Source organism: Lates calcarifer, linkage group LG10, assembly GCF_001640805.2.
Source record: "Lates calcarifer isolate ASB-BC8 linkage group LG10, TLL_Latcal_v3, whole genome shotgun sequence".
NCBI lineage: Eukaryota > Metazoa > Chordata > Actinopteri > Centropomidae > Lates > Lates calcarifer.
The window spans coordinates 9,965,763-9,985,029 of NC_066842.1; the positions used below are offsets into that span (position 1 = coordinate 9,965,763).

At 38.0% G+C, this 19,267-nt stretch overlaps 3 protein-coding genes across 4 annotated transcripts; all 3 read right to left on the bottom strand.

Moving 5' to 3' along the window:
* Positions 1 to 879: 879 nt before the first annotated feature.
* Positions 880 to 4,268, bottom strand: LOC108876744 (cytochrome c oxidase subunit 5A, mitochondrial). 2 transcript variants are annotated; one of them, XM_018666450.2, is made up of 5 exons: positions 4,100 to 4,268; positions 3,150 to 3,266; positions 1,637 to 1,758; positions 1,409 to 1,518; positions 880 to 1,303 (listed from the first exon to the last, which is right to left on the bottom strand). In XM_018666450.2, exons 1-5 carry the CDS (start codon positions 4,170 to 4,172, stop codon positions 1,258 to 1,260), a joined length of 468 nt encoding a protein of 155 aa, XP_018521966.1. In that variant the 5' UTR covers positions 4,173 to 4,268; the 3' UTR covers positions 880 to 1,257. The 2 variants fall into 2 exon arrangements, with proteins under 2 accessions (XP_018521966.1, XP_018521967.1); XM_018666451.2 differs by having other exon boundaries at positions 1,401 to 1,518.
* An 844-nt stretch (positions 4,269 to 5,112) lies between these two features.
* Positions 5,113 to 6,682, bottom strand: LOC108876658 (ribonuclease P protein subunit p25-like protein). Its single transcript, XM_018666305.2, has one exon. It carries the CDS (start codon positions 6,262 to 6,264, stop codon positions 5,593 to 5,595), a length of 672 nt encoding a protein of 223 aa, XP_018521821.1. The 5' UTR covers positions 6,265 to 6,682; the 3' UTR covers positions 5,113 to 5,592.
* Positions 6,683 to 7,888: 1,206 nt separating this feature from the next.
* Positions 7,889 to 14,728, bottom strand: LOC108876651 (protein mono-ADP-ribosyltransferase PARP6). The gene is made up of 23 exons (XM_018666296.2): positions 14,565 to 14,728; positions 14,382 to 14,460; positions 13,825 to 13,902; positions 13,336 to 13,436; positions 13,175 to 13,235; positions 12,303 to 12,393; positions 12,155 to 12,221; positions 11,886 to 12,035; positions 11,660 to 11,801; positions 11,331 to 11,462; positions 10,605 to 10,700; positions 10,420 to 10,512; positions 10,205 to 10,330; positions 10,036 to 10,101; positions 9,845 to 9,912; positions 9,680 to 9,728; positions 9,385 to 9,497; positions 9,219 to 9,291; positions 9,019 to 9,088; positions 8,805 to 8,884; positions 8,640 to 8,703; positions 8,467 to 8,551; positions 7,889 to 8,345 (listed from the first exon to the last, which is right to left on the bottom strand). Exons 2-23 carry the CDS (start codon positions 14,409 to 14,411, stop codon positions 8,249 to 8,251), a joined length of 1,932 nt encoding a protein of 643 aa, XP_018521812.1. The 5' UTR covers positions 14,412 to 14,460; positions 14,565 to 14,728; the 3' UTR covers positions 7,889 to 8,248.
* Between the last annotated feature and the right edge of the window lie 4,539 nt (positions 14,729 to 19,267).

The following is a 19,267-nucleotide window of genomic DNA, read 5'->3' on the forward strand; positions in this document are numbered from 1 at the left end:
ATTATTCTACACATTTGTGTTTACTGAGGTAACACGACCTCTGCTAAAAATACACTAACGTAAATCTCAGCCTGAGGCTGCTTCATTCATACACTGCAGATGGATCTCACCTCTACGTCCACTGACTGTAAAGTCATGGTTCATTTGTCACTGTTCTCTTATTTTCTTTGGACTAGATTTAAATAATCTGAAAGGAAAGTGCACTTCAGTGTTCAAATAAAACGCAATTGGCCTGAGGCTAACTAAGGCCATATATTTTATCTACTTACAGTGATTTCCCCACAGGGTACACAATTTATTTCTACACTCAAGGTACCACAGTACCAGCAGTTCAGCACAGCTGTTATTGTGAATGAATGTGTATGTGATTAGGACTGTGGATGAAGGGGAACAGTAGAAATAGGTTTAATCAACTTTAATTGAAATACAGGGACCTTGATGAACATCTAATGTGCCTCTACTACATATAGTAACAGTGCTTGCTTGGAAATCAATGAATTTAATTCTTCCCACCCCTCCATATAAAGCCCACGGTGGTTGCTGTCGACACCTCCACTGCTCTTAAGTTTTGATATTGGCCAAGAGTAAGGCAAAAAAGACATTTTGTTTTTTTTTAAAATCTAAATACTCTGAAATGATACAATCACAGCTTAGATGTATATTATAGGGCTGTTGGCATTGCCTTCTAATACCCTTGAGAAAAGCAGGTAGATACAACTAAAAATATTAGCATGTTACACTCATTTAAAAATTCATGATACTGCAAAACTCTGAACCAAAAGTACGTAAGTAATAGGAAGCACTTGGTTTTTGAAAACAATTTCATAAATGGCTGTTCCAACAATATTCCAGTTATGTGTTGATAATAACATTACACCGTTTGCCATTTGAACAAGTTTATTTAATTAGCATGTAAATAGTCCCTGAAATGAAAACAGATGCAATATAGACTGAATACAGTAGAATGATTTTTACATTCATGTGAAAACGCTGCTCCCTGGGGGCAAAATGTGACTCTCACAAGAATGTCTAGACAGACTCTGACAACATGCACTGTAAAGTGATGCTCTCTCTCTTTTAAAGCAACCTGAAAAGACGTACTTGCTTCAATATGCACTCAAACTATTTTAAATATCCAATAATACCTGTGACACTCAATAAAGATACATTTTCCTTTATTATGTTCATCAATATTTTACAAGCAAGAACATAATAAAGGCCAAATTAAATATCACACGTATTATATGAGGCAAACATTTAAGTACAAGGGTTCTGTGTACTGGGGATATCCAACATTTGATATCTGAAAAAAAAACAAAAACTTCTGTTAGACTGCCATCTTATGGCAAACATGGGAGGGAAAAAAAACTCACATCTATTCAGAGACTTTTAATACCCACTCATTTACAGTTTGTCAATGCCGAGCTCTTCAGGTGTGGAGATGCCAAGCTCATCTAATATTGGCCGCAGCTCCTGGATCACGTATGGGTAGATCTCTTTATGAGGTCCGGCTTTGTGCTGAGGAAATAACCAGTGGTAAAACCCTGTTAATCATTAAATTCTGACCCCCAACTGGGAAGATGCTGGTTGGCAATATTCCCTGAACTATTACCCAGTATGGAAGCTTTTCTCTCACCTTCACAGCTTCCAAAATTCGGATAGCGCTGGCCAAGTCATCTAACCTCCGACAGGCTCTCAGTGCTGCCTCAAGAATCTTTGGCTCAGGTACCAGATCATAACCAATCAGTGTGTTCATCCCTGAAAGACAGAATTAACACTTTTTAAATTGGACAACAGAGACAGAAATCAACACTTTTGCTATAAACCACAGTTCTTTTATTCCATCTGTTGTTCAAAGGATAAGGCTTACGATATCCTATATTATTCCTATGTGAATAACCATATATCTCTATAAATGAGAAACACAGTTACTGAGTGACATGCCTCTACATCATGATGGGCACTGTAGTTTATTTTAAGTTGATCCCACACACACCATCCTGCAACTAAAAATACCGGCACATCAAAATTGTGCTAATCCACAGCTGAAAAAAATGAAGTCCCCAGTAATATCACATTTTATTGGAGTAAGGTTTGCAGAAAAAATGACTGAACCTTGCTGTTTTAAAAACTTACTTTGTCTGTTTTAAAAAAATGAAAATTGATATTCATCACGTAGTCAGTAGGGGCCAGTGGGCTTGAGGCTGACAGCCAGTCAGAAAGCACTGAGAGTAATGAGACTAATTTTTTTGTTTTGTTTTTTTGGTGATTTCATGGGATTTGCTGACAAAAAGGAATATATGGATGAATCCTTTAATATGGTCTCAATACATAAAGCAATGTGACTGCTTTATGACTGTAAAGCAATCACATCTGCACCACTACTTTGAAAAACAACTTCCTGCTTACATTGCAATGTAAGGTTAAACCACAAGGAGCCATTTCCTCAAGTTTCTGGTCATTCCATTTTTTAACCTGACAAAAAGCCTTTCCAGTCCTGTTCTGCAAAAAAACCCTCTTCCATTGTGTTTTTTTTCTCAAAAGGAGCGTTCTGTCTGAAAAACAGGTCTGTGTTAAAAGTATGTCATGCTTCAGGTGCCAGTGAGAGGATGAAATATGATTCAAGAAATGCAGTTTGAGTAACAGATTTAGGCACTTGATGGCTTCTCCAATGTCAAAAAGATGAGGACTTAATTCCTCTGGAAATTTATCACAGCATAAAGCAACTGAGCACTTGAATGACCGGTACCTTACTGGATGATGAGGTGTTGCACTGTGGCAAAAGTTTGCCAGGTTCCTTGTTATTTTTTTGCCAGAGACGTCTGCATTGGCACACTTGCCATGACCAATCAAACTGGTAGAAATCCACCAACCAAGTCTACTGACCATGGATGGGTATCAAAGAGTCTGTATTTTGGTATTTGTACTCAGGTAATCTCAGGTAATGAATTAACATTAGTATTTAAGAAACCAACAACTCAACTCAGAACAAATCTCTCCTGGTAAACAACTCTTTGTTGACTCAGAAGTACTGTTGTGTTGCCAAAACTTTTGAAAACAACTCTTTTATTCTAAACTTTGCAGTAACTATTGAAAACTATATAGTCAGCCACAGATGATTTAGTGTCACTACCTCTCCATGAACATACCTTTTCTCAGCTCCCATGCGTCAATGTCTGGCTTGTTGAAATAGGTGACCCAGCGGGCATCGAACTCCTCATCTGTCTCTTGCTTCCCATGTGAATAACACCTTGAGGCCAAAAGAGCTGCAGGATGAAAACAGTTCCTAGTTAAGAAATCTGTCAATAAAACAGTGGCATCTAGTGTCAGGTGGTTCAGGAGGGCAAAATGGGTGCAGTCAAGGATATCTACACTGAGTGAAGTGGGAGAAGGACAAATGCTGTCTAGTAATGTTATGCAGCTGGATTTTTGCCAATGTCCTCATACGACCGCACCTGCCAGGCTGAACACACGTAAAAGAAAGGACATTTATCTGTACTGTGGTGCTTATAATATATTAAAAGATTTGGAAATCAAATAAAAAGTTAATAATTCACTGTAATAGTCCTTAATGTTAAATTTAGCTTTTCTCGCAGATCAAGCTAATGTAGCAGAGCTTTTGCTAAAACATCACTAAAGCATCAGATTAAAGTGTGTTTCCTGGTTGTTATTGTCTGCACCAAACCAAGACAACATTAACTCGGCGACTAACTGAACACAACCACAGTCAACTGACCTGGTTAGCAAGTTAGCAATTAGCATAGGCAGCACAACCACAGGGCCCGAGTTTGAGCCTTACAACTGGGTCATGGCAAGGACACAGACACCACTGAGCTGAACACCGCGGCAATTTTAGAACAGCACACAGTCAAATGATGAGGGGAATGGCCTTCATTAACTAAAGTCAACATAATTTACCGGAAACATGAACACATTAACAGTACGGTGTGAAGTTATACGTGATAGTTACACCGGCTAAGCTAACATCAGCTGTGCTGACAGCCACGCTTGATTTCCGTTTGAACGTCCTCCCAGACTGTTTCACACGCTACCAAATTACAAAATAACATTCAGAGGCGATAGAAGAATCGGCTCATACCTTGGCACCTTGGCTGCGTACGGGTTAAACTCCGGACACCGGAGACAGAGAGTCGGACGGCAGCTCTGAACATGATGCGGGACTACCAGCTACACGAACCGGTAAGGTTGTGGCAGGAGGAAGCTAACGCTAACTAGCTTGGCTCGTCACGTACGCTATCCCCTACCGCGCATGTGCGAACTGCAGCTCATTGATAGTTTTCCTGCATTGTTGACCTGCTGGCTTTGACTTTGACCTAGACATAATAGAAAAAAAGTGCCATACATTTTTTATTCAAAGCACTGTACAAAGGATCTAAAAAATAATAGCTCAAATACTTACTATTTATCAGTTAACGTCATACAAAGTGCAGTAAACAGAAATACCCTGAATCAAATCAGTATGTGGAGTAAACAGCACCAAATCTCTCAGGTACACATACCACAGTTTTTTTTTAATTATTATTATATAAGTTATATATTATTATATACGTTATTCGGTAGGTAGGTTGTTCTAAGCATCTTAAAGAACTTCCACTGTTCCTCTGTGGGTTTAATCTATCTCAGTGTCCTCTGTCTTTTCATGTAATCCCAGGCTGAGTCTGTGAGGTTGAGACCATCTGTTGCTCCTTGTTCTTCATATCACTGAACATATGAATCTGTATATTTGGGGTCGCTGTTATCATAACAGCAACAACTTTAAGATACAGTGCATGTGCAAGAAAACACCATGCTATAATGGTATAAAATACAGTTAATGTCACTGTGACATTGCTTTGAATTACCCCGTGTATGAAAATGTGCTGCACAAGTAGAGCTTTGCCTTCCCTCACCTATGACCCCACTAATAGGTGCCAGACATGCTAGTTCCTATATCAACTAGCAATCAATCAATAAAGTCCACAATTAACCAATTCCAACAATTATCACAATTTTCTTATGATATGTTATTGTGTAGATGAATTCCCTCCAAAAGTAGAAAACACAATAAAGATAACTGATGCAAACCTTGCTGTTAATATTTGCAATGACTTTGACCAACCCTATGTGCTTTTATTGTATTTTGTTAACATTATGTATAAGAATATGATCAGATGTAACTAACACATAACTACCAAGACTATTTACATTGCTGCTAATTATAATTTAATCACATTTCAGTATGTTACTTTTCATAGCTAAGTTACAAAGTGTTTGCAAAAGACAGATTGAAATTTCAACATGCACATATATTTCTAAAGATCATTCAGAGTATCATGACCTTTTCAAATTTGCAGTGAAGCTGCATTCTAATCCAGTATTGTGGATTATAAATTGAGAGAATGTCTTTGTTTTTGTCATTGGAGGCAGAGTAACCTATATTAACTTTAAAATATACAAGCTTAATTCTGAGGTGTTTCTTATTTTTAGGCAAAATTGATGCTGCTAAAAAGACATGATAAAATAAGCCTCTGATCAAGTCTAACAAATGTTATTTCTCTCATATTTTACAAAATAGAGTCAGACTCTGGATGTTCAGGGGGAACATACAGTCCAGTCATCCAGACAGAGTCTCTTGGCTGTGTGCTGTGAAGAGGGCCTATGAGCTGGCCTGAGAAGAGCTCTGCGTCTCTCCGTGTCGTCTGTGGAAACATTGAAGGATTGCGGTGGTTGGTATCCAGGCTCCTGGGGATCCAGAGGATCTTTAGAGAGCAGGATACAGATGGCAGGAACTGTCTTTTGCATGGTTGTACCTGGTGCTCCCTGTTGTAGACTCTCCCAAACCTCATTCACTATCTTGTAGTAGAGTTTGGACACCTGGTGCAGTCCTCCCACTTTACGTTTTAGGATCTCCACACATGTGATGGTCTTGGTGACTCCCCTACCCGAGCCAGTGAAGACCACTTGTCTCAGTAATGTCCCATTGCCATCCCTTCCCTCACCTTGCATCCGAGCGGTTACAAACCGCAGTAAATTGCGGATTTTGCTTCCTCCTTTCACTCGCATGTGCAGAATGTCTGCTGCTAGACCAGGGATCGGATAGGGGCTGCTGTCCTCTGTGCAGCTGATTCTCCTGAATTCGCTTTGGCCAAGTTTTGAAGACACAGACGAATATGGGACAGAGGGGTTGGATGAAGCAGACTGTGGTTCCATTACTATGCCGTGTGCAGTATTTGAACTCATCATCTGACCCCTGGGTTCAGTCATTGCTTAGACAGCAACAAAATAACAGTGCAGGATGCTGTTTCTGAGCCCGCAGCCTTGGATTATTTGCATAACTCCCTTGAGATCTGAAGCATATTTCTTATTCATTTGTACAAGAAACTAGAAATTGAGCAGCTTTGTAATCCAAACTTGTGACTTATCTCGATCTTCTTTCTGCCCTCCATCCATACTGCATTTCCACATTGTCTTCGGAGCACTGAGATGACAGCCAGCAGAATGAAGAGGCCATTTCTTCCTCTAATCCCATTGAAGTGAAGGAAAAGATGTCCTTGCTCTATTCAGCACTGAGGACAGCTGATGCCAACAAACACATATGAGGCTCAGAGAGAGACATGTAGAGTGGGACATAGTGCTCTTAAAGGCACATGCAGCATTTAATGATGTCTGTCACATTCTAGTTTGTTGGGGAAGCTTTTGTTAAACCCTCAAAGGCTTGGAGGTTTTATTTGTCCGTGTGGTTGCTTGAATTATATGGATGAATAAACACGAGTTAATGAGATTTAACAGGGCATGTAGCTGAAACAATTCTTTGTTTTAACCAATTGGCCTTGATTGTCCCATTCTGACATTCTTAATTGTGTTCTTGTAGATATTACACCAACCTACAATCTCACTGGTGTAAAGATAAATAAAAATTGTTGCAATAGTTATAGCAACATACAGTATGTCATGTTTTTTGAGACAACTTTCCTTCTGCACTATCATCAGAGAGCCATATGGTCCTTGAGAAATGTCTTCCTTTGGGCTATTACAGTAACTTCACAGTTCTCCTCCCCTCAGTCCATCGCCTGCTGGGTTGACCCAGAAAATCCTTGCAACATAATTTGAATCAATGACATTTATGAGGACAATCATACCCTGGAGCTGCTACTTTTTATGCCAAACTTGCATAAAACTGTAAAAACCAGAACTTGCAAAAGATGATCTCTATCCAGATGCAAACAGAGGCGTTGTCATAGTTGCTTTCTTTAGAGGAGCTGAGCTGCGGGAGGAAGTCGAGAGGCAGCTGTGGGGCACATATGGAACCAGTTCACTGTTATAATGGTGCATTTCTGCCTCAAAGGATTGTATGCAACCCTTGTTATTCACTGACTCGAACAAAGATTAGATTCTTCCTACTGCTGATATCCACATGCAAATTGCAGCTGGTTCCCAGGAAAATAATCCCCTGGCCATAAATGTCAATTAAATGTCAATTAATTGTCTGTCAGCGAATATATTTCCATCATGAGAAATGTCTGGGTTTTTACTGTAGTTCCCTGGAGTCCGTGCATGTCCCACAAAAACTCTTTGTGTGAGCTTTTTTCTTTAGTATAAAACACATGACTATTTTTGTGTGACTCCTCTGACACGTGTTGTGTTGTTGTTGTTGTCTGGTGTTGTTTTTACTGAAAGAAGGACATGACACAAGTTCAACATCCTAGTTTTGAATGTATAATGTTATCTAATCTAAACATCTGTAACAGTTATGAGGTTTCATTGGCTCTGTATTAGTGATGAGATGATCCACAGAGGAACCTGTTATTGATTACACTTCCATCTTGTGGTACAACACACGTATTACACAAATGACAAGTAACAAATTGGGCCTATGAGTTGAGGGAAATCTGCATTAACAAGTAAAGGGAAAACAAAATAAATGAATATTTTAAATCTTTATTTTAAAAATCTGTGGTTATAAAAATGTACAAAATATGTGCTTACAGCACAGACTTATGACACAGACGATAGACATGGATTTAAAGTATATCAAACTATAAATTAAGATATAAGGCAAATAAACTTTGACAGGTGCATGACAACCAGTTTCTACCATTTTATATAAGTACAGATGATAAAAGAATGAATGTCTTATTCAGAAAGCTCTTTGTTTTATATCTACTTGTCAAATCCATAAAAACAAATATAATAAGTTTAGCCATGAACAAACTAAGATCTGCTCACAGCCCATGTTTTGTTTAATTTCTTAGCATGGCTTTGAAGCAATTACTTGAAGGATTTCTCTGTGGATCCTGGCTTCCTGAGTGTTGATGTTGACATCTCCTACCTGCCCATTTTCATACCTAAGAAAGACAAAAGTGCACTGTTTCAGAAATCTGAATTATAGTCTGGAGATTTCTGATTGCACTGAGAAGCAGAAAGGTTTTTAAACAGTGACTTCTCGCTGCTTTTTATTTTACTCACACAAAGAGGAAACGTGTGCACACGTGGTCAGATATCGGGCACACCCAAATGTTCCCATGTTTTTGAAGGTCTTTTGAAGTTATGACTGTTAAGACGTACAGACACATTTTATAAAATAATATCACAAAATCACACCTTATATTATCTAATCAAGGTCCTGTGTTATCTCATACCTTCACAGAGCGCAATGCAGTTTAGGTTCCTGCTCTGCAGAAATCTTGGTTGCCCTGGCTGTTCCTAAAACAAGATGAGAATATAACATGAGATGTAAAAAACACAAGATGTCCTGGTAGAAAGTGCATGTAGGCAGAGCCTGAACAATGTGACTGATAATCTACCTGCTTGATTTTGTTTATTCGGTTGTATTTCCTCATGAGTTCTTCTCTGGTGGTTATTTGGTGTTGACCTTTACCCATCTCTGAACAAAGAGGAATGATATGTTTTAAAAACATCTTTCAACATGCATAATCAATAAGCAATGGAAATCTGCAGAGAGATAAGGTAGTTTTATATGCATACTATTAGGGGCAACATTAAAGTGTGCATTCTTACCAGAATACCCAAAAGATATGCTTGACATAGGGCTCAAATAGATTCCTTTCCCATATGCAGCTCCATGAAGCTTAAAAAGAAAAATGTCAGATTTTAGCTACTGAGTACCCCAGCATGGTGTTGAATAAGTTTGAAAGATCAAAATGTCCATTTAATACTTTAAAATTTCCTCTGTGAGATTCATAGACTTTATACTCTACCTGTAATTTTGTGTATGAGGCATTAACCAGCCCGTTTCTTAAAATAGAGTGCCAGTTTTCAATGTGGGAACCACTGGAAAGACAAGAGAATAAGAACTGAGCATTCAAAGCAAGGATCATATTCTGCAAGATTTTATATGAGTACCACAGCTTCGATTTTACTCACTGAAAAGCAAAGGTGCTGCCATAAAGTTTCCTGGCAGTTTGGAAACGAGCCTCTTTGGATGGAGGGCTGCTGATCAACAGGAACTGATGAGGGGTGTGCATGAACTTCAGTTGCTATTGTGACAGCATTGGATAGAAACATCAGGGAGAGCAACAACAGAATAAAATTTATATTAAGTATAAAACACAGTACATGATCTGATATTTGGTTGCTAATTATTAACTACGACTTCTGTGGAACTTGCAGCTACTGTGTTAAGATGTCAGATTCTAACAGTAAACTGCTCTATCGATACCCTGTTCAGTGGAAGCTTGACAATGTGTGATCTGTTGCTTGCTAAAATCCTGTTGTCAAACATACAAACACACCTGGATATGAATCTAATGAACATTCTGACATGATTACATGTTTAACAGAATAATAATATGAATGAAATGTAAGTATAGATTGTGTCACTCACCATTGTAGTAAGGGATAAGCGAGGGGATCTATCTTGTCCATCTGCTTCCTTATCTCAGAATATGGACCCTGGAAATGAGTTAATGTCAGGAAGACATTTAACAGTTTTGAAATTATTCTCTGACAAGGAGGATCAGATGTAAATTGTGTAAATGGTGTCACAAACGTTGGATTTACTTCAGTATCAGTCACCTGTGCCATCCTCCTGATTAACAAGACACTGTCCAGTGCTTTTTGCAGTCTATCGTAGCTCTTTCTCTGCCAAAAAATTATTATGAATGTTTCAGTATTTATAAAATGACTAAACAGTCTATTTCAAATTAAGCAAAGCAGCAATAAGTTAGATTGGTTCAGCTCATACCTTAGGACTAAAGGCCAGCGATTTGGGGTTGTATGGATCAACAACAGAAGGGTATGGTTCAAATATGATGCCCTTGCGTGAAGACTGAAGAGCAGCTCTGCACATGGCCACCAACAGGTCAATCACCTACAAGAACAGAGATTATTGGAATACATAAATCTTACACTATGATCACACATACCTTATATTAAAGTCTGCATGTGTTTATTACCAACCTCTGCACCAGTGGCAACCTCCTCTGTAGCTCCAGACATAACCCCCAGCATATAAAAAGAAAACACACATAGCTCCCTGGTGCAAACTGCTGGCTACAAACACACAAAACAGTCATTTGCATTTTAAGTTTTTCCTCAGTAGATCAGCCGTTAACGCTCCAGCTAATGTCTTCGTAGATGTGTACCTTTAACATAGGGCCATTTTGAAATACATGTCGCTCATCACAGACCACACAGTATTCATTCAGCGTGGGTATTCTCTGCTCAGCATACCTCATTATCTGTGTACAACAGTGAAAAACATGGTGGTGAATTAAAAAACACACTTTCCATTGACTGTAAATAAATGTAATTATTCTGAGCCCAGAAAACAGACTCCACACGTGACGAACATCATAAAATCTACTTATCCATTCTTTCCCCCAACAGCCTATTATACTAAACTGCAACGAGGACAAGGTCACAGTTAGTCTCTTCTCTGAATAAGAAATTCCACCAAGCACAGTTTACAATATGCATATCTCAAACACCGAGCCACCACAATCTTCCTGACTGGACAGCCTGCTATCAAAGGTTACAGCTACCGTTTTGAGTTATTACAAAAGCAATTTAAACAGTATTTCAGCAATTATTCATAAACATCTCAGTTAATTCTACCACAGCTGATAAATATTGCTTGCATTCTGCCTCTCTATCTGCAAAACAATTAACACTAAAACTAAAATTTGAATAGCTTAAAGGTTTTTTTAACATTTGTAAACACCACTCAATATAACACACCACCACTGTAAAGTACAACCTCAATAATAGACATACAGTTAAATTAATACCTCTCTTTACAAACCTATTCTACCTTGCTAACATTATTAATGATAAGATGTATAGTTACTCATATCAGGACAAGGCTTTACCTGCACTAAGAAGCCATGCTGTAGAGTTGGGGTGGTCTTACAGTGCCCAATGGCCTGAGAGGAGAAAAGCAGCTCCATCAGCTGTTTGGTGCTAAGCTGCGCAGATGACTTGACTGCTGACACCACCACCCTCTGTGGAAGACACATACTTTTTATTTAATACTTTTAACATAATGTATGAAGGAGCAAAGTTAATAAGTTGGGAAGAATGTTGCAAACACAGCAGCAGCTGCCATAAAATATTTCAGTGAAGAAATGGCAGTGAAATCACAGATCACAGAAATGTATTTTTGAATTATCTTCAGTGAAGCTAAAGAAGGAGTTTTCACCTTTCCACTGGGTGTGTAGGTGAAGAGCTCTCCTGTGGGATTCTTGATGGCGTAGGAGGTTGTGTGATTTGTGAAACGGTTCAGTCTCATTGCTGGTAAAATGATCCTTTCTCTCATAGTTTGTTCCTGGAGCTCATTTGACCTGCTCATAGCGGGGGAGAAGTTATCAGATAGTCAAGAACAGATTCAGTCACAAAAAAGCTGAATAAATGAAATAATCACATACTTTGACAGTGGTAACCAGATGCTGAGTCTTGCACGAAATTTCTTCATGGTTCCACTTGGCCTGAACCAGCTGTGTCTGCTCTTCTGTTGGACTACAATTTTCTCGTTTGTCAGGTGTTTCCACTCCCGAGAGATGAAGACTGTGAGAATACTGGAGAACAGACAGATTTAGAAGAGCTAGTCAATATGCAATCAGTAGATGGGCAATAAAGGGCTAACAACGTACAACACTGTGCTGAGTAATCTCATCATTCTAATATAAACACTCACTTCTTGAGTTGCTTCCCAAGACTGAAATGATCTGTGTTGTTTGGCTGAAACACTTCAACTGAAGGTGCTGCAGTGAGAAACATCATTTAGTCAGCTGTCACACTGATTTACTGCATAGTTATTTAGTAGCAGTATGGTTGATACTCACCAGGTCCATCCAGATACTGAGAGAGAGAAAAGTGCAGACGGATAACGATGGGCTCTGATGGATTAATCCTCCAGGCCATGGCCACCTCTTCCTGTGGACACACACACAAACATCATTATCATATTAAAAACAGGCCCAGATGTCATGACAGAAAATGTGTCAGTAATTTAACTGTACTGTCTGTCAAACTGTCAAAAGTGTATATACTGTTGTCAGGAACACTTCATTGGCAATTTGGAAATTTAAAATAAGTTTTGTTTCCATAATACATTTGTTAGAAGTCCTCTGTCCATAATGATAAGAAGTACAGTATGTTTGGAGGAAGAGAGGTGAGACTTTTAATCCTTAAGAACACTGAGCCTGCTGTCAAGCACAGTGGTGATGGTATCATGATCTGGGGCTCTGGAACTGGTGCATTACACAAAGTGGACAGAATAATGAAGATTATCATCATCTAGAAAGTTAAATCTTGGATATAGCTCGGTGCTCCAACAGAATGATAATCCAGAGCACATATCGGAAAATGGTTCAGGGATGGTAAAACCAAGCTAAAATTAAGGTTTTTGGAATGGTCTGATCAATGCAAGACAACCAACAAATTTGGTTGAAGCTGGTTGTGGTTGATGAGGCAGCTGACAGAGGGGAAAAGGCCTAAGGGATGTGCAACCAAATCCTAACTGTGCAGTATGTATATTTTTGACCTATTAGAGCTTTTGTCTGTTATATTTTCACAAGATGTAGAAATTTTATTTTTATTTTTGTGAATAGGGTTATGCAGAAATAATTCTTATCCAGATGCTGCCAAGATATACAGGTCCCTTACAAGTAAATTTTTGACTGCAAGTAGGAACAGTAAAGTCAAGCTAACTTACATCCAGAAAGTCAGCATTAATGTTTAAGTCAACGTCCACATCATCGATTGACCCATACTCCCTAGTAGAAGAAAAGGGAGATAAAATTTTACAATGCAGAAAATGAGCAGGGATCCTTTCATTTTAATGCCATGAATAAGAGGAGATGTTCAGACATCTACCTGACAGAGACAGTAGAGTCTGAATACAAAGTCCTGACTGCCTCGATGTCTGTTTCCAGCTGGGGGTGGTGACCGTGATACAGGTCAGTGGCACAGCTCTCCTGCCAAGACAAACACTTACACATTTACCTTATGGTCCAAACAGCTCAGCACCACAGGGGGCTGGAGGATTAAACCACTCACAGAGTTATTAAACAATAGCTGAGAAGGAGACTATTTTTCCTGTCATGAAAAGAAGTTTCTTAAGATATGAAATGTGTGTAACATTTTATCTTATTGCCTCCTATTTAGCATTTATAAGCAAGCTTTACTAGAGGATATGCAAATCTAAGTGTGTCATTTCCATTCCAGTATTTGTGCTTTTCAATTCTAACTTTGCATGCAACTATTTCTCAAGCTAATTTTCTATACATAAGGTGTTTCATAATTATCAGAATTATGCTACAATAATATTTGCTCCACTATGAGGATACTGAAAGCTACATTTACATGTATTCCACACAGGATCTCCTCTGTGTCACTGTCCTCATCAGTTTGGTCGTCTGTCCACTGTTGGCACTCTGTCTCCTGTTGGTTTAATGGGTAAAGCCGTCAGTCAAAAGATCCTCTTACTTACATAGCTACTTTGTTTCTTCTGCCAACCCAAACAAAGGAAACTAACCACTGCTGAGACTGCAGGTCACTGAGAGGGTATAACACTACATGTACTGTAGACAATGAGCATATGTGCAACATTCAATATGATATAATCACCTTGGTGCATCAAAATCAATCTGCAAAATATGTTTCCGATTAATAAATCAATTTAATAGCACAAAAGATGAGGAAAACCAAAAAATATTCCCCTTTGTAACCAGAATGGAAGTTGTCTTTACTAAATAAATAAACCACTGATCCACCATCAAAAACTATTTTCTCATGACTCACCAATCAATTAAGCAACCAATAATTTCAGTTTTAATAAGAACTCTTAATGAATCCAGACTCTGTGATATAAGAATACAACATATAAAAAAGGGAGGGAAACTGAGGACTTATAGACTCACCATGCGTTCAGTTCTTTGGCATTTCTTCATTAACAATCAACAGCCTGCTCACTCAACTGTGACTGATGGAAACAGAAAACTGGAAAACATATGCAACTTAATTAGTTCAGTTACCCCTGCAATGGACACAAGAATATATTGATAATGAGGTGTTAATGAAAAAGCACAAAGTTAAGTTCTTACCTTTCCTAAATGAGAGAAACATGTCACATATTCCATTTGAGAAAGCCATTCAATACAGTAGAAAAACAATCAAATATCTCCTTAGTCCATATGTGACCCTGAAATAACCAAAACAAATGAATATTTCTCTCTGATAGCTCGACTGGCTGTCTGTGTTTGGCTGTCCTCTCCCCCTCTAGTTCTGAACAGCAGGAAGTCCCACATGTTCAGTCTCTGACTTCAGCGTCACATGATTGGCTGCTGATCCCAACAGCCTGATCAGCTGAACCTGGACCAGATAGAGGAGAGTCTGAGGACGAGACCTGCACCTCTAGGATTGTTATTGCACACTTGGAGTATCTTTGTCTTATTTGTGTGATATGAATGCCATCCATTACAACACTTCTATCCCTCAGTAAAGCAGCAGGGTAGGAAAACAAAACAAATCATGTATCATATCTTCCTCCAGCCTCTTGAAAAGTCAGGTTCATGAATCGGTTTTGAGTCTGTGATGAGAACAAAGATCCTCTGGTGGCAGATTTGAAGCATGGTGATTTGGCTGATGTTTGGCATTTATTAGTCTTCCTGTCTGTCTGCTGTGCTGCAGTCTGACCTTAATCGGCAGTTACCCTTGTTAGCAGCCGCCTGCTGCTCTGCAGTCTGGCCAGATTAGACACTTCTAGGACTGCATACATCTGTGCAAGTCTTCTCCCCACAAGTGCTTTTCTCAGAGTAATCCACTTAGACATGAGTGGTTGTTTGTTAGGTGGCTATGTTTATATATAGTGGGTGGGCACAATATCATGAATGCTTTAATACTTTATACTGTACACTGCCATTGTTGGGGATGGCTGTGAACAACTAAGAATATAAAGTGATCAAATACTAAGCAAACAGCATTTCTTCTGAGGTGAGTCAGCACATCTCAGACACAGTATCAGCACAGCATTATGAGTCTCACAGAGGTTGTATCTGTTGCAGGGCTTTTGGTTTATTTTGTATTATACCATATAGTTTTGGTGTTATTGTGTCCACCTCCTTCTCATTCTATACACCTACTGTTATATCATAACTTCCAGGCTTTTTCTGTCAGGCCAGCAGGATAAATGAACAACAGGTTCACAACTAAGATCAGATTTCCACAGCAACCAGCTCTGCACAATATCTGCTGTAGCTGTTGTGGAGAGCAAACATTCAACATTAAGGATAAATCAAGTTGAAAACTGAAATAAATATGTTTATTGATCCTGTCATACCACAGCATTTATAACATAAGCTATTTTGCTATGCCCATCCATAGCTGGGCCTTTGTATAAATAAACAAAACTCAACAAGTAAATATACATAAAATAGTACTAACAGAGATACATAAATTGTGTAAAACCATATACAAACACAACTGTCTCTAAATAGTCATTTTCCTCTTTTATATTCTGTTAAGGTGAATATCAACAGTGTGTTGTGTGGAGCTGAGTATCAAGAAACCTGGTTGGTTGATGTCCTATTGAAACAGATGAGATATGTTCTAAATAGAGAGTACTAATATATAATGTTCAATAAATAAATACAGTTTAAGTGATGAAGCTCAGTGTCAAAGCCACCCAGCAAAGAAGAGTTCAGGACAATTCTACCAATCATCCACAAGAGAGAGCTGTTGTAGAGGGAGAGAGAGAAAGAGAGAATGGGGTCCCAGTTTACACTAACAAGGAATATACTGATAGTATAAATACCAGCTGTCTACTGTTTTTGCACTCAACAAACAAAAATGAAACAATGACTTTTAAATGTTACTACCAATTAAACTTCACAAATTCAATTCTTTAAATCACCATTCACAATTTGTCATAGTTTTTTAGGGCAGAATAGCTCCTCCTCTTCTTTTGCAAATGCACAATTAAAGCATGCAGAAGTAGATAAATGTTATAGGAGAAGTACTTTTGTTAAAGTTATGTGACATGAGTTTTACAGTTGTACAATATTTAAGATAATTTAAGAATTCATACACATTGCTATGATACTGTGATGATCTGAATGTTTCAAAACCATGTGCTTACACTTGAAAGGTGAACAGGTGAACTAACATCCTTAACCATTTAATTATATATCATTTTCCAAAGCATAAAAAGGGTTTGCATGCCCAAATCAATGAGATAGTTTTCTTCTAATTAGTTTAAATGGTCAAATATCTTAACAGCTATACCTTCCTTTGGTGTGTAGTAGTCATTTTCATGGTTAGATCCGTTTCAGCTTTTCAACAGTCAGTCAACTCATTACCAACAGGTGTACCATATGGCTACCTGTAATCAGGGGTGTCCTGAGATTTGCCTTACTGAAAACCTCATAAAGCCTCTTCCCAACATGATATTACATATGTTGAATACAGATTGTACAAGCAAATAATTATTAATGTGAACCAAACATGCAGCTCCAAAAATAGTCCAATAGTCCAATCACTATGAACATATAAAAAACTACATAATGAATAAACATCTGTGGTGCACTACGTTTAAACCATCAGGAGACAAGAGACAGTAATTTTTAAATCTGATTTTCATGCTTTAGCTCTTCTTTAGACAGGAAGTCAATACTGTAAGCATTTCTCTGCAGCCAGTTGCTCCAAAGGTTTCAAGCCAGCTTTTGCACTTTAGGTTGTACATTTGCCCTTACATGTACAGGAGGAGGTTGAAAGTCAGTTTGGAGTCAGATTTCCACCTCTTTAAGGATCACAGCACCCTGTTAAATGGCCTTGCAGGGTATTAAATATTTACAGACATTCTCCCTATTTATTACAAATTGTTTGTTGATTTATAACTTTCAGGGCTTTCAGGTTTACTATAATGTTATTTAGTCAGCAAATTGAGACTCAAGCTCCGCTCTTATAGCACAGAGCTTTTTATGCTCAGTAGATGAGCATTAAATATATACAAAATTTTAGTCTTTTTTTTTTTAAAATGATCAGAATTAATATGACAGCTAAAACTTAAGGAATGTAAAAATAATGAAAAAGAATTTTAATCTCCCTCCCTCTCTTTTTTTTTAATGGCGGACCCCAATCAATAGATAAAATTATTGTATCACTAAGCAGGGCTGAGACAGCACATTTTAACTGTATTGTGGAGAGTGCAGACATATGGTGAGCATGGCACTGGGTGGATCTAGTTATAAGGTATGATACAGTGTGTTCCTCATGTGTTCATCATGCTACATGGACCCCAGCATGGTTCTACTATATATACATGTACCATACCTTGATGGAATGACAACCAGATATATGAAGGGACTGCATATCTATAGTGTATCTACTGTACTCTATTTTTGGTAAAAGTGTGTCATGTGTTACTATACCAGATTGAGTGCATGTGTTGCATGTGTTTGTGCATCTGTGTAATATGTAAGCAGACTGACATGAAGTTTGCATCTCTGCAAGCATCTACTGTTACTTTTCACTGATCAGCTGTCATATCCTCCGCTGTGTGTAATTTCCTGCTTGGCTGCACATTTCTTCTAATTCTGAAACACCATTAGTGTATATGAAGTTCTTAAGTGAATGCATTTGGAATGTCATACTGTATCATGCAGCAAGAATGCAGCATGATACGACCACCCCTGCTGAGTTCATAAGCAACTAATATTATGGTATGCATGAGGCTAACAGCATAAAGTAAAGGTGATGATTTATCAGCTTGAAAATGAGAGAACCCATAAATGATGATGGAATACATAAATTATATAAACAATAAATAATAAAATAGTTTAGGAAAAGAAGAAGACAAAGTATTGATATAGTTGTGACCAGGTGAATCTGCATCTGGAACAATGGAGCATCTGGACAAAAGTTCTCCAGAACTTCTTATTGTCTTTTGCATGACAGTTAATTAGAATGTGTAAAACATAAAGGCGCCAAGTGATTGTGTGTGTGTGTGTGTGTGTGTGTGTGTGTGTGTGTGTGTGTGTGTGTGTGTGTGTGTGTGTGCACGCTATTTCTGTCTTCAATGTACTCACAGGCATGGAAAAGTGAAAAATATCAGACTGATTAGACTTTGCCAGTATACTTGTTAAAAGAAAGCTAATAGAATAAGAGTATATGTGCTTAGAGGAAGAAACATTAGGGCAATAGGTTAGTGTAATAACTGTACATAGATAAGCATAGACAGAGTAAAGGTTGGGGTCAAAGGTCAGAGGTCATAATATGAAATAAATGGTGGTCCTCACAAATAGCCAATATAATACAAGTAAGACTATTAAACTGAATAAGGTAAATAAAAAGAGAATAACATACAACAATAGTCATAAAAGAACATAAGAGACTGGGGAAGAATTAATACTTCAGTAGCTCAAATTACAATCAAAAGGTCATGGTGGGTTTTTTGTTTGTTTGTTTGCTTTGTTTTGTTTTCTTTAAATACATGTCTATATTTTCTTTATATTTATTACTTTTATCAGATATTAACAAATCAATATCGAGTAACTGTCGTCTATAATTTAAGGTGTCTCTAGTCCAAACTGATGGGCTCATGTGTCAGTACAAGCGGAGAGTTTTTTTGAAAGGTCAGACGAACAACACTTGTACCTGCGCTGTATTCCCTCCCTAAATAAACTTCTGTGCTTTTATGTAGGAATTTGGTGTTGAGTTTGACATTTATGTTTAAAAATAAGTCATTTACATGTACAAAATGTATACTGAACTCATGTACCAATTTAAAATATTGCCTTAACTGTCGCGC